This window comes from Saccopteryx bilineata, chromosome 2, assembly GCF_036850765.1.
Source record: "Saccopteryx bilineata isolate mSacBil1 chromosome 2, mSacBil1_pri_phased_curated, whole genome shotgun sequence".
NCBI lineage: Eukaryota > Metazoa > Chordata > Mammalia > Chiroptera > Emballonuridae > Saccopteryx > Saccopteryx bilineata.
The window spans coordinates 300,609,145-300,624,642 of NC_089491.1; the positions used below are offsets into that span (position 1 = coordinate 300,609,145).

A 15,498-nucleotide genomic window follows, 5' to 3' on the forward strand; every position below is an offset into this window, starting at 1 on the left:
CATTACATTTTTGTCTTTAATGATCTCCCAAGGGGCCTGTGGAAGACGCCAGCAGATTATCGTGAGTGTCCGCACTGATGATCAGCCCAAGCTCACTCCCTTCTAAGAAACAGCCCAACCCACCAAAGGTCAAGAGGGGGATATCCCGACCTAAGAATAATCTCCAACCCACTTGAAGTTACATATAGGTATATTTAAATACACACACACACACACATCTATACTTTGAAAACTTTTGTAATTTAAATATTTGTAACAAATTAAGAAAAATTATTCACAAATAAATCATGAGATAGATAAAAAAAGGGAGGGGACAGACTAGATAAAGTACAGATTAATGAGATGAAAGAAATTTTATCCACAACAATTTGAAAACTTTGATAAGCACATAATTTCCTAGGAAAATAACAAAATTTACCCAACAGGAAATGAAAAAAAAAAAAAAAAACAACCCAAAAACCTGAGAGGTCTTAGAACAATTACAAAAATAAAAACAGTATTTCAAAAGAGTCCCACACTAAATACCCAGCCTAAATGACTTCATAGGCAAGCTCCAACAAAACTTAGAGGAAGTGATCATCCCAATCTTATAAAAACCTTTCCTAAGAACAGAAAGAAAAAATACTCTCCAACTCATTTTATAAGGGCTTCATATCATAGTCATTTTATAAGGACTACCAAAATCAGACAATGACACAGTGATGAAAGAAAAAATACAGATCCATTTCATTTATGAATATAGAAGTAATACTCATAGGTAGAAGATTGTATTAGAGAAATAAATTCTACAGTGTATAGAAATGATAATAAGTCATGACAATGTTAAGTTGAATGCAAAGTTGGTTTAATGTCAACAAAAAAATAAATGCAATGCACTATACTACCATATTAAAAGAGAAAAAACATATATTTCAATAAATATAGATAAGACCTTTAAAAATTATTAAAGAAAGGAATATTTTGATAAATTAGAAGTAGAAAGGACTTACTTTAGAATGATAAAAAGCACATATAAAATTAAGTAAATGTAGTCCTAAATAGGGAAACATTAGAATTTTTACTTTTAAGATTTGGAATGAGGCAAAGACATACAGGATCACCACATCTGTCATCCTTGAAGTGAATGTTCTTGCCAGTATATAAACTTAAAACAAAATAATTCAAAGGGAAAAGGATTGGAAAGAAAAGCTACAACTAACACTATTTGCAATTGCTTATAATCACTTTCATAGAAACCCCCCAAAGGATCTACAAATACTTAGAAATAATAGAATTTAACACAGTAGCTTAGTAAGATTAAATAAAACAATAAACTGTATTTTCATACACTAGCAACAAAAATAATTAAAAATAAGGTGCTATTTACAATAACATTAGAAGAAGACATCAGTTAGCTGGAAATGAATCTAACAAATAATGAATTAAAACCACTATAGGTAAAATCATAAACTTTAAAGAAAACTCAAACAGAGGAGACCTATGTCACACTGATTGAATGAAAGATTCAGTTCTCTCCAAATAAATTTACAGAGAAATTTTAATCAAAACCCAAAAATATTTTGGGGAAGAACCTGATAAGCAGATTGTAACATACAAGAAAGGGAAGAGTAAAGGGTCAAGAATAACCAACCCACTTTCCTGAAGAAAATGAGTTTTCACTTTCCCAACCCATATTAGGACTGATTTGAAACATCAGTAAACAAGGCAATGATAAAGGCACTGGGGTATACATGGTGACCAATGGATAAAGAGCCCAGAAACAGTCATACACAGGTACGAAATGTTGGCACATGACAAAAATGGCATTTTAGATTACTAGAGAAAAGACAGACTACTGAGTAAAGAGAACTGTTGAAGTGGTTATATCTTTATGAAAAATATATGAAACTGGATCAGGTCCAGTTATAAATAACTAGTGTCTCCCAGTCCTAACCCCATGCTTCTATACTCTTCTCTGAAATGCTGGATAGAATGTGTGTTTGCTTTATTATGTGAGAATATTCAACCCTGCTACAGAGGACAAGGAAAGCAAACAAGATGGGCAAAATTTATCATATGTACTAACTATAGATAATAAGTTAGCAACTCCCTTGTGAGACATAGGCAGGATTCAGATGTGCTAAAAATAGGTAGTAAGTTTGTAATGGGTAAGACATGTAAGAATAAGTGGAATAGATTATAAAGAAAATAGAGTGAACAAGAGTGTTCATTACAGGTAGAAAAGGATGGAAAAATCAAGCCATAAGTTATATAGTACATGCCACTTCAGTGCTGATAGCCAGGTCATCCCTAAGTCTTCTACCTGTTAGTGACACCATTCTGGCCTCGGTATACTCTGTCCCAGAAATGCTGACAAAAAGGATAGCTGCCCAGAACACTGGTGTGAATAGACCTGTGGCCAGTCTTACTCATCCTTCCAATAGAGTGAGTACAATGGTGGGATTCAGCCAGTCACACTGGTTCGGCAGAACCGAAACCTAATTTTTTGTTGAGTTTGGTGAACCAGTTGTTAACATGACACTTGTAATCAGGGTTCTCTCTAAGGTGATCCTACCTCTAAAAAAAATGGGATCCTACTCCTACAGTGAAAAGATGGTTAAGAATAAATCACACAGCCGATGGTGCTTGGAAAAAAGCTAAGAAAATTGCAAGTAAGGACATCAATCAAGAAGCAATATGGAAATACCTTAAAAACAATTTTATTGTTTTCTGTCAGGTATTATTTAATATTTTTTCATTAATATTTTAAAACTCTTTCTTATAACATAATCTAGTTTTTTTCTGTACCTCTTTTATTGTTCTTATTTAAGTATTAAATGCATAAAATAATAAACTTCCTTTTGGTATATCTTTTTTATACTTAAAACAGTCATCAGGGCAGAGAATTGGTTGTTAAATTATTTGAATCCCACCAATGAATAAGTATACATTGGTTTCAAACAGCTTCCATCTATAGATCCCTTATTTAACCTCAATTCCGTCCTTATGACTGCACTATAAGAGCACAACACAAGATTCAGATAGTGTGGTCTTTTCACCCTTCTTGCACCCTTGCCAAATGTGCTAACCTACCCCAACTCCTTCCTCTTGGCTCTGGATGTATGTTTTAAATAGGCTCAATAACCTTTGTGCTTTAATCAGCATGTTTTGGGTTGAGCCTTCTTAGTCTGTGGCCATTACAGCTCGCCTATAGTGTACTTGGAGGCTACCACTTCATGGAGCTAATTTCCCACAGGACACAGGGGCTGGGAATCTCCATGCCACATTTCTCAGACTCCCTTGTCAGCTGGTTTCTGATTAGGTTCCAGCAAGAGGAGGCACTGGCGAGAGTTTGGAAGGCAGGGAGAGGAAAGAAGAGACTAACTTCTGACTTCAAGTCCTCCTTGCCTCCCTCTAGCATCTGAACATCTCTGCTGCCAGACACCCCTCCCTGCCAAACTGGGAGCCAAACCCTCAGAGCTTTCAAAGACCCAAAGCAAGTTTGCAACGTGGGGGAAAAAAAAAGTCTTCGTTCCAAAATATGAACTTGAAAAATCAAAATGAACAAAAGTTTTATTAAATGCTTTCAAATGGCAAACTTAGCCAACTTGTAAACTGCAATTCAACTCTTTAACAGTTTTATATAAATGTAATAAAGTTTGAATTACAAGAACAAAATGAAGAATATATTTTAAAACTCAAAAAAATTTAAAATCATTTCCCTTAATGTTTTTTACGTCAAAGTTATATTTAACATGGGATTAGAATCTATTTTAAATTGATCCATATGACATGTGTGTGCTTGGGGGCTGGGGTGGGAGGATGTTCAATGGTAAGGGTAATCATGACCTGGAGATCTATAAAGAGCCTGAAAGAGCCTCACACTCTATATATTTCTGTTGCACCATCCACTATGTGCAGTGTAGTTAACATCTTATTCTGGCAACAGCTTATGTAATGAAGTAGGAAAGCAGAGACTTTGAGGATCAGCCAAGAAAGGCTAGAGCTTTGAAGAGAGTTGCTAATTCAACTCTATACGGCCTATGAGGAAACATAAGGCTGGGCTCCCAGGGTGGACTTATGTCCAGTGGCCAAAACCTGAGTTCATGGGTGGCTGTGTTACTGGCAATGTCAGCTTTCAGTTCTTGAGTTTGGCAAAGAAAGAATTCAGAGCCAAGAACTCTAGCTCAAAAGGAATTTTTATTTAGCATACAAAATGAATGTACACTCAAGGAGAAGATTTGAACAGGCTGCTCAGAAAGCTGCCTTGGCCTCTTAGAAAGAAAGTCAGAGAGACAGAAGAAGTGAGCCAGATGTGCTGTGTGGATTCAGGAAACAAGTTACAGAGGCAGTAGAAGGGCCATTAGAGTTTAGGAGAAAGAAAGCAAAAATACACATCTGAAGAAGGAAGGCATGGGTATGCTCTGGAGAGAGAGCACACACTGGGTTCTTTGTCTTAAGGGTTTTTATCTGCTTTTCAAAGGCAAACATTTTAGGGGAGATCTCAGGAGAAGATCTCAGTAGAATATTCATCAGCTTTCCAGGAGTGTCCTTTCAGGGAAGTGGCCTGTGCTGATGGGTCAGCCCTAGTGTAGGGTGTCACTGGTCATTGCATCTGGTCCTAATGTCAGCCATTGCTTCACTTCATCTGGTTCAGTTGCTTTTCTATGCCTGGAGCTAAAACACAACGGAAGCCTAGAAGTCCCTCTAGTTTAACCAAAACTCTGTCTTTGTGGTCAACAGGCCCAAGACTTTGTTCCTAAGATGATCAGATGCTGATCAAAACCTCATTGTCCTGAGGGCTTACTGCTTAAGAGAGTGGTCATGGAGGGGAGAAAGAGGCGGGTGTCACAGTGCTGGATGAAGCCTGTTTGAATCAGCTATCTTTCTCAGTTTCCCCATTCCACTTGCCAAGGAATTCTCCTGGTTTCTTTTTTTTTTTTTTTAACCTTTTTTTTTTTAAATTTTTTTTTATTCATTTTAGAGAGGAGAGGGAGAGACAGAAAGAGAGAGGAGAGACAGAGAGAGAAGTGGGGAGGAGCTGGAAGCATCAACTCCCAAATGTGCCTTGACCAGGCAAGCCCAGGGTTCCGAACCGGCGACCTCAGCATTTCCAGGTCGATGCTTTATCCACTGCGCCACCACAGATCAGGCTCCTGGTTTCTTACTATCCTGCCTCAGCTGGTGATAAGTTGTGTGTGCTTCGAGTGATGAGTCTGAGGGGCCCCAGAAAATAGGCAGAGTAGCCAGTTATCACCCAGGGGCATCCATAGCCTTGCAGGCCAGAGAAAATCAGTCCTAGCTCTTAGAAGAGGGGATTTGTCAGACTCCCTTCTCCCACTTCTACTTTCCCTCCCTGAAGTCCGGCCTCCACTTAGTACCTCGTATAGCTTCTTTCTATGCCAGGGCTTCGGAAACTTTAGGGTGCATAAGAATCACGGAGAGTGCGTATTAAAAGTGCAGATTCTTGGACCAGACCGTCCCCTTGATTCTGCACATACCATGGTTTGAGAAGTTCTGCTCAATAGATTATCCACTCTCTCTGTCCTCTGTCCTCAAAGCTAGTTAAGAAATTTGGGAGCTAGAGACAACTTCTTTCCTGCTTCCCGTGGTCCAGCTAGGGAAGACAAATGGCATTTGAAGTAACCAGGAGAAATTTTATGGAGAAGGAAGGAATAGGCAAGTGGACCAAACTGCTTTGCAGTGTGAAGCAGATCCAGCAGCCCCCTGGAGCTCAAGTGTGTGTGTGTGTGTGTGTGTGTGTGTGTGTGTGTGTGTGTGTTTCGGGAAGCTGGGAGCTAAATTGGGAGTCCCAAGGACAAAGGCCTTGGGATTTAAAATGTATACTGCTCACAAAAATTAGGGGATATTTTATCACTTCATATTCATTTTGAAATACCCTCTAATTTTTGTGAGCACTATATTTTGCAGCTCTTTTTGCCCCAGGCTGCAGGCCCTTGAGATCACAATGTGGTCTGATTGGAATCACCACTTGCACTTTGAAACAGAATTATACCATACCAATGTTCTATCAAATTTGCATCTTTAAGCCTTTGGTTATATTGTGTAATTGAAGTCTTTGTTTCCTATTTAAAGGAAAGTTGAGGAAGAGGATCAGAATAGGGAGTTTGGGGGTTTGTTTTTAGACCTTGGACACCCTTCTCCTGTGCAAACTCAATTTATAGTAGGTCAGACAAGGACCACCAAGATAAACCTACTTTCCTAACGCAAGGGAGTCTGCAGAGAAGTACATCAGAAAGGATCGGAGGGCGCTGGTCGGCTTTCTTTCTCCCCCTTTGGGTTATGTGGCACAGACTTCATGAAAGAGACTGGCCTGGGTGTTTGTAATCCTGTGACCCCACTCAGGATCCCCGAGTGTGTTCTCCCAGACTGCACCTTATCTAGTCCCCTCCCTGCTGCCGTCATCTGCTCCTCCTGGCTCCTCTCTCCTCCAGTCTCCACCTCTCCAGTCCAATCTGTAACTAGGCTGCCTGCCCAGCTCAGTATCTGCAGTTCGGTTTACCGACATCCTGAAGACTAATGAGGAACAGGGCACTCCCGGAACAACCAGGTAGTGGAGGAAGGAGTCAGGGAAGTCCTGTTTCTGATGGGAGAGCAGGATGAAGCCCCTAGAGTCTGGGACAGAGGGCTGGGCAGGGGATGTCTGGAGAGCGGCACCCAGGTGCTGAGGGAGTCCTTTGTCAGTTAGGATGCAACCATGTGAGAGAATATTTTTCTGTCCCTGAAAAAATCCTTCAAAAGAACACAAATAGACACATTTTGTAGGGGGGGGGGGGAAGAAAAATCGACAAGGACGGTTTGGATGGGTAAAATGCATAATTACAGTCATTTATGTGTCCTTCCCACTCATTATGCCTCATTAACATGCAGCAGTCTCCAGATGACTATCATTAAATGCATCGGACTGGACACGTGGCAAGTTTTACCTGATTAGCAAAATGCTCACACTTGTAAACTCAGGTTCTCACGGTAGATTCCTTCCGTAAGATTGTTCTTGGCATTAAACTTTAAAATAAAGAAAAGCAAAAGAGAATGGAAAGTCAAAAAAAAAAAAAAAAAAAAAAAAGCACAAAGGAAACTTACCCCTGTCCTGGCCACCGGCAAGACTGACACAAAGGGGTTAAAAGTTAAGGAGAAGTCGAACTTGAAGTAAGATGGGGCCTCTATGTAAAGTTGAACAAGGCATCTGGGGCCCCCATAAACCTCCACCTTTTTTGGCCTCGAAGGCAGTAACCCCAGCCTCCCTTCTAAAGTCCTCCGCCTTTGGGACTAAGCAGGGAAGCTCACGTTAGTGGCAGCCAAGGAGAGGGGCTGGCCTTGCCAGTTCTCGAGAAGGAGGGGAGGGGAAAAGCAAGAATCGCCCACCCCGCTCCCGGGCGGAGGGGCGGGAGCAGCGGCCCCCGAGCGCGCAGTGTCTCGGGCTCTGTGCATCTCTCCGGAGCCGCGCGGGAAGGATGCTGGGCCGCAGGAGCGCGCGCGCGGAGCGCGGGATGCCGCGGGGCTGGACCGCGCTCTGCCTGCTGAGTCTGCTGCGTGAGTACCCGCCGCGCGCGCGGCCCGCGGGGCTGGGCGGGGAGGGTCGCCGCTCCCCCGGAGGCCGAGCGCGCTCAGCCAGCTACAAGGAGGGAAGGGACCTCTGCTTCAACCCACGCTCCCACGCCCAGGGCTGCTCCAGGCTTTGGTGGGACGAGGGCCGTATGAACCGGCTCCGGTCCCTCACCTGTGAATCGGCGGGGGTGGGACGGGGAGAGAAGGCGACCACGCCGCCAGTGTGAACTAGCCCAGGTGTGAGCCGAGGCGAGCCCTAGGCGTCTCGGAGTCCGACAACACTCCTTGCAGGAGTTGTCGCTAATATAAACCGCTTTGAAGGTGCCAGGGTCTTCGTTTTACCAAAGGCGCGGAGCGCAAAGTTAGAGCCACAACCAGGAGAGGGGGGAAGAGAGAAGCAGCAGAGTTTTGCGGCTGGTGGTTGATTCAGAAATCCGGGGTATGGGCGCGCGTTGTGGCGAAGGGAGCCAGGTGCCCACCGACCCCCGGGACAGGGGGAGCCAGAATTGTACATTTAAGGAAAAGGAGCAAAGCCGGTGGGGCGAGGCCGCAGGAGGCCCAGGAGACAGGCTGAGATAGGTGACCAGGGGAGTTTGGAGCAGAGAACAATCCGTGCAAAAATCCTCGCATTTAGGATAGCAAAGCTAAGTTACAACACGCTCTTCCGACACCCACACCCATTCCACTGGAGAGAAGGTGGTGGTGAATGGAGTTTGTTCTCCACACTGCCTTCCTCTCCCTGGCACCAACTCAAGATTGTTAGGTTGTCAGGTTTTCTTTCCCAGCTTCCCTCCAAGTTCTAAAACTAGTGGACAGGTCAGAAAACCCTCCTTCTCATCTACAATGCTTACATTCTTGCTCTCACTTTTCGTTAAAAAAAAAAAAAAAAAAAGAAGCACTCAAATAACATTTATTCGTTATTACTTTCATTTGGGGATAACAGTCTCCATCTCATTTCATTGCACTTAGAAGGTTTTAAATATTGTAAGTTGTCCTCCCTTTTGCTCAAGTTTCTGCTTTTAGCCCTCTAGGGCTCCCGCTTTCCTACTCTTACTAAAGGCCACCCAGCTTGGCCCCGCACAGCGATCTCCCCCAGCCAGCTAGGCCTCTTTGCTCTTACACTCCTCTGCTGTCCCCCTTTGGATCCACCCGGTTGGAGAGCGACTCATTCAGGGCTGGAGGAAGCTCTAGGTTAGGCTCTGGGTTGACCTGTGTGGCAGCCTCAGACTTGCGCGTTGGGGTAAGGAAAAAGCTGTCACTGAGGCGACAGATCCCTAGAAAGGGGGACTTGACTATTCTGGGGGCTAGCCTGTGCCTTCCTAGCAGGGGTGGGTTGACCAGAGGCTCTGGTTCGGATCAGGTGCTCCTCTGTGCTTTGACTACACAGCTTGTGCTGGTGACCTGGTCCTGGGCCGAGCGAGGCCCACCCTTTGCTTATTTCCTCAGCTGGCCAGTCTCAGTCTCGCCTGCAGCAGTTGTGGTGGGAGAGCGATTTAACCTTTTCAAAACCTTAGGTTGATACGTTGAGAGTTCCAGTATCTCAGCTTGGGGGTGAGGGGTGGGACATGGATCCGAAGTCTCCATCTTGCCAGGCTGCGTGGGCCAGTTTGTTAACTCTATGCCTTTGTTGAGAACTTTCTAGGGTGTGTATTTTTTTAATACTAGGAGTCGTTTTCTGTCCTGGGATATAATGTGGAATAAATGAAATGAGTGACTGTAGCTTGAAATGCTAACAAAGGGACATTGCAGAAACTCTGTGCTTTTACTACTATGAAATTTAGGGCAGAAAGGAGCTCTGTGGATTCTCATCACTTACCCCAACACAAAGCTTTGTTCTGGGAAGGTATTTTTTTCTGTCCCTGGGAGAAGTTGTCATAGGGGTGGGCATAGCAGCCAATCAAAAGTAGACTCTTTCTCTGTGGGAAATGGGGAGGCTCTGGGTGGTCACCAGAGTCAGGGTGGTGATGAGAGGCCACCCGGTACCATTGCCACACCGCACCTGAGACGAGGAGCCTTTCAGATCATTAGGGAATCTCGTCTGTCAGACTCAGGGTTTCCTCCAAGCCCTCCGTAGCCTGTCCTTCTGATCTCCCCAACGACACCCGCCAGTCCCACCCCTTCACATTCCTCTCCTTCCTTTGGGTCCTTCGTGCCTGCAGACCCCACACCCATATCCTGTCTGGGGCTACGTGTGTAGGGGGAAAGAAGAAAAGGGAAAAGAATTTTATCAGCTATTTTCCAGAGGAGAGAGGACTCCACCCTTTGAATCTCTGCCACATGGCAACTGAGGAGCAGCCTTGGGGACCGCTGACTAATCCAGTGGCCCCCAGTATTCTGGCTTGTAGGGCCAACCCTGATGGCCAACCTTTGCAAATGCAAGTCTTCAGCAGCCTTGCTGTTTGACTGAGAAAACATGCCACCAGGGCCTCTTTTTCTCATCCCTCTGGCTCCACCTCCTGGGAGCCTCATTCACTTGTCCCCATCTCCTTCATTCTCTGAGTCTTTGTCTTCAAAAGCTCAGGGCAAAGAGTGCCAAACTGCAGCAGATAAACCCCTGCGCAGTCTTACAAAAACAAATAAGAGGGAGGAACGAGTTCTACGTTTTCTGGTCTCACTGCCTGATTTCCTTTAGACCCCGGGCAGGCAAGCCTGGGCTGACTTTCAGAGCTGGATGCTTACCCAGCTCCACCCGCCCTCAGGGTGCTGGGCCTCCCTGTCTCATTGACTTTGCTTGATCTAACTAAATGGCCCGAGTGTGGAGAACCGAAAATGTGAGGTATGGAAAAGGAACAAAACACCACCCTGCAGAAGAAAATGCTCAAGAGTTGCCAGGGTAGAATTTCCATAGTTTTCTGGCTTTGACTTCTCTAATGAGAACATTTCCTTCCCTCCTTCGCAAAGAGATAAAAAACACATTATCTATGACTTTACTCCCAAGGGCCTACGATTTTGCTAAAGAGAAAGATGCATCTTGGAAGGATGAGATACAAATGAATGGGGATGGATCTCAGGACCTCTAAAGCCTGCTCTTTGTTGATTTCAAGGAGTAAAAAAAAAAAAAAAACTACCAGAGGACCCATAACTCATACCTTCTAGGGAGGCAGCATCTCTAGATAGCCAGTTCTGTTTAAGAAAATTTCTCAAATAGTCTTTGGGTAAGAAGGCCTAGACCCCTGGACAGACTTTGGATGTGCAAGTTAACAAGAGGTTGAATTGCTGAGCGTGATCAAAGAAAGTGTAATTTTGCATTTGATGAGCCCAAGAGACAAAAGGCTGAAAGAGTCCAGAGCCCAAGAACATAGAGATGAGCAGGGGAGGTGCCTGGCACAGTAGAAGGACAGTGGTGAGTGCAAGGTGGAAAAGACGTGGCTAGGAGAAATTCCTTATGGTACAGCATGGATGTTTAGCACAGTAGTGTCTAGAATTTCAAAGTTGTGCCATCTTCCCTTCTGGGCTGGGCTGTGATCTGGCTCCAGGCTCTCAAACCTTCAGTAAGCACACACCAGCCCTGTGTTAGCAGTGCTCTTGGGAGAATAAAAGGATGGGTACTTGGTTAGCCCACAGTGAAGTGGTGCAGACCAACTGTGGCCTGAGGAGGGAGAGGCAGGGAACTTCCATCCGGGAGTCAGTGGCATCCAGGAAAGTGGAGAAAGAGGTGACTAGGAGAAATGTAGGCCCCCCAAAGAAAGCTCAGGTTATTGGGGTTTTGGTACAAGACACTCTCTGAATAGTAAAGGGAAGTCTCAGGACACTGGGAGTACTCAGGCCACAGACACTTGGTTTACACTTACACTTCAGCTTAGCCTCTGAGGCGTCGGAAGGCATTAGCCCAGTTCTTTGTTCTCATCCAACAAGGCCCAGACTCCCCGAGACCCATAACAAGGATGCTTCCTGAATGCTCCCAGGAAAGATGGGTGGCTTGTTCCATTTTAAAAAAATTAACCCCATTATTTTAAGCTTTTCTTTGAATTATAGTGAAATTAGCCTTCCTGTAACTCACTTCATTTTTAAAAAACTAACTACGTTATTTAAAGCTTTTCTTTGTATTGTAGTGAAATTAGCTTTTCTGTAACTTTTAGTCATTAATTCCAATTCTATTCTTTCTATTAGTTCACAGAATTATTCTGATCTTTCTTCATGACAATCTTTAAGGAATTTTCTAGTTACCCCACTAGATTATAAACTCCTTGAGGGCAGGAATACATTTAAATTCTAATGACATTCACAACTAATACTGGGAAAGAAACTTCTCTTATTTTGTGCTTCCCACAGCGCTGAGTGTGGACCTTTGCACATCACTCACTAGAACTTATGAAAAATAAGAATGAATAAATAAGAGAAATGTACCTTGAAGAAAGTGATTTATTCTCCCTTCCCAAATTCATCTCTTCTAGATCAGAGATCTGCAAACTTTTATAGCAAAGGGCCAGACAGTAAATATTTTAGACTCTCAGGCATGGTGGTCTCTGCTGCATATTCTACTTTATTTTATTTTACAACACTTTAAACACATAAAAGTTCCATTTGCAGTTACCCCACTGTACAATAAACAGTCTACGGGTGGGATTTGGTTCACCATCTATAGTTGCCAACCCTATTTGATCTAGATGAAATACTGGAACCTGAGGCCCTCAGCATATGGCTTGGCTTCTAGAACTCTCCGAATTCTGGTTATCTTCCCATGGACACTCCCTAATTTAATAAATGTGTCTTAAAATATAGTATTGAATGAGATCCCTCTACCTGGAGGTGATTGGTGTAAACATACTTGACACAGTGGCCATTCAGTCTAAGTGTTTGTTGTGAAATCACAGGACTGTGCTAAGTGCCCTAAGTGAAACAGACAAGGAGAAGAGATGGTCTGGCACTCAAGACATTTATAATGCATCCAAGAACATAGAGAGTTCTTGTACAAGACCTATACTCAGGAAGCAGCATGCATGATTTGTGCCAGATAAGTGATGGAGACACACGTGTTAAGGCCCTAGGGCCCACACTAAAGATAACCACTGGTGCTTGAGCGTGCTTACCAGACAAACTGCTTTACATCCCTTTTCTCCTTTATTCCTCAAAACAGCTAGGAAGTGGGACTGTTTTTATCCCCATTTTACAGATGAGCTTTAAAGAGCGCAGGCGGCTCCCCGAGGCCACGCTGTAGAGCACGGTAGAGAAGCCTGCCTTCCTTCACGGTCTGACAGCAGGGCCCGGGCCCTTTGTTTCTAGGCTCTGCCACCTTCTTCTCAACATGGGCGTGGGCTCCCAGACGAGGCCACTGTGTTCCTTCTTCCTAGGACTGTGTCTTGTGGGCTAAGACACCCAGGAACTCCTCCCAAGAAATTCCTCTTGGGGAGGGTGCAAGAACTTAAAATGTTGGGCAGAGTGGGACTGACTGGCTAGGAGATCAGAAAACAACACCAGCAAAAGCATAAAACTACAGGTCTATGAACAGCAAGCCCAAGTACAGGAAAACCTCGTCTCCTAAAGTACAGAACTGGAGTTCTTTAGGTAGCAGACCTTTCTGGATCGCTGAGGGTTTGCAACCCTGCCCCCTCTCCCCGTTGAAGAGAAGCAGTACCTTCAATTCACTGGTTGTAGGTAGAAATCTTATAAAAGTGTATTTAATCCACCTCTGCCTCCTTAAGTGTACCAAAAAAGAAGACTTTAACTGTCATGACTCAGATGTATCGTGAAACAAATTTGGTCATGATGCAACTCACGGACATCGTAATGCTTATTGAGGTGTATATATTTATTTACTTCTGCCATAAATGATTCCAGACTAGTGTGAGTGTTGATACTCCTGTCTGTTTTTCATTTATTTCTGTTTCTTCCTTTTTAGCTGCTGCTTCTCCTTATTGTTTGTTTCTAAGTCTCTTTCTAGCTTTTAGCGTTAGCCAGTCTATCAGATAACCTAGCTTGATAGCATTGTGTGTAAAACAAGCATACCTGCCGCTGAATAAGCACCTATAAGTTAAACGGGTGACTTTTACTACATAAATTTTGTGACATTTATTTTGTCTTCAAAGAATCCTCATTTTGCTAACTTCCTGAGACCTTGTCTTCTCTCCTTGCTCCAAGTTCAAGAGTGGAGACCAAATAGGGTACCCAGGGTCAAATAGGGCACTTAAGGAGACACAGTTAATAAAGACGGAATGAGAAGTCAACAAGAGCTTATAGCTCTTATAGCTATAATATAGCTTTCCCTTCTGTTTTTCAAAGAATTTTTTAAATTTTTAAACAGATCTATTTATCTTACAGAGGAGAGAGAAGGGGGTGGGGAGAGAAGAGGGGAGGAACAGGAAGCATTAACTCCCATATGTGCCTTGACCGGGCAAGCTCAGGGTTTTGAACTGGAGACCTCAGCATTTCCTTCTGTTTTAAATTGTATTCTCATGTGGTCCGTTAGGCGGGAGGGGGGGGGGGCTGGGCCTCCAGTCTACAGTGGAATGGAGTGCAGGTTTTATCGATCACTCTTTAGAATTAGACTGGGAGGCTGCCATTCCTCCCTTGCGGAGTAGAGGACCAGAAGGTCAGGTCTGCAGGTCTGATGGGTTTAATGCTATGGATGTGTGTGGAAAGTAGGACTGAAAAGAGGTCTGTGGCCCATCTTGATAATTATGAATGCCGTTCTTCAAGACCCCAGTCTCGTCATGGGAATGAACTCTATCAAGGGGCTCTAGAGACGATGAAACCAAGAGGCTCCCTCACTGATAGTCCCTATATTGTAGTATCTGGGCCAGGGTGGCCTCCCAGGGCCCTGCCAAGGTGTCCCTGAGCCCTACACAAGCTTATATTTATACATACCCCACGCTCAGCCTTGCCTTTCTGCCCTCCCTCTCTGTCTAGTTTCTCTAGTCTCAGAAGCTTCCCCCCTCACCTTAGGTTCAGGGATATGGAACTGAGGGTGTCATTTGCAGATGGATCCGCTAGGAACTCGTCAGTGCTGGGCTGGGTGGCGGGTGGGAGGAGGCTGCTGCAGCCGGGAGCCCGACCCTAGTGGGTTGGTAGCTGGCCTGGGCCCAGGGTTGCTTCACTCATCTGGCATGGGCACCTCTGTCCTCATAACTAGCAGCAGGTCTCTCTACACATCTGGAAAAGTTCAAAACTGTTTGTCTGGGTGAAGGAGGCCCTGGGGGAGGGGGCTCAAAAGCATGACATCACCTCAGCCAGGCCCAGCTTCCTTTGGGAAGAGAAAAGGGCTGAGCCAGGCTGGGCCAGATGGGATTCCCAGGAATTGACGTACTGGGAGAGAGAAGAGGAAAGGGTGGGCAGGAAGAGTGATGTCAGTGGGGAGTTCCAGCGGTGCCCTGGCTTGCTACCTTAAGAGGATGAGCCTTCAACTCAGTTCCTTCCATCTGCCCCCTAAAATGAACCCAAACATTAGGGTCAGACTGCTGAGAGGGTCCTACTTCAGGACAGAAGAAGACTGAATCTGCTTTCTCACCTCTTTTATTTTTGTTAAACTCACCCCCTACCTAAGTCAGACAGGAGCCTCTCCTTTTCTCTCCGGGGTGTGGGAGATGCATGCTGGTCCTTAGCAGTTTAGTCCGCCGACCCTCTACTCAACCAGCTAACCCCCCGTGGCCCGACCGCTCCTCGCCCCGAATGCACTATGCCCTTCCCTCTCTGCCTCACCCCTGGTGACTCAGGCTCTCATCTCTGAACTGCAGGTAACTATTACTTTGTCCTCCTGCTCAGCTTCCACCTAAGATTAAGATGATTGATGTTCTTACCCTTAATAACAATCTTCTTGCATCAGGTTGGGGAGGGAGGCAGATATGGGACAAGGAGATCTGTCACCACCTTTAGGGAAAACATTCCTGGCTTCAAGCTAATTGCCTTGCAACTGAAGACTAGCCTCCCTTTAGCTGCTGAGGGAAAGACTGGGTGTCGTTCTACATTGCTTTTTACCTGGAAAGCTCTGAAAAAGGCACACCTGCGTCTCAGGAG

At 44.7% G+C, this 15,498-nt stretch overlaps 1 protein-coding gene across 2 annotated transcripts in view; it reads left to right on the plus strand.

The window, feature by feature from the left end:
- Window positions 1-7,400: 7,400 nt before the first annotated feature.
- CD34 (CD34 molecule) overlaps window positions 7,401-15,498 on the plus strand; it is a 30,878-nt gene continuing 22,780 nt past the window's right edge. For both annotated transcript variants that reach the window (XM_066261466.1, XM_066261467.1), the window contains exon 1: window positions 7,401-7,533. In XM_066261466.1, the coding sequence (XP_066117563.1) occupies window positions 7,455-7,533 (79 nt within the window). In that variant the 5' untranslated portion in view covers window positions 7,401-7,454. The remainder of the gene's footprint in view (window positions 7,534-15,498) is intronic.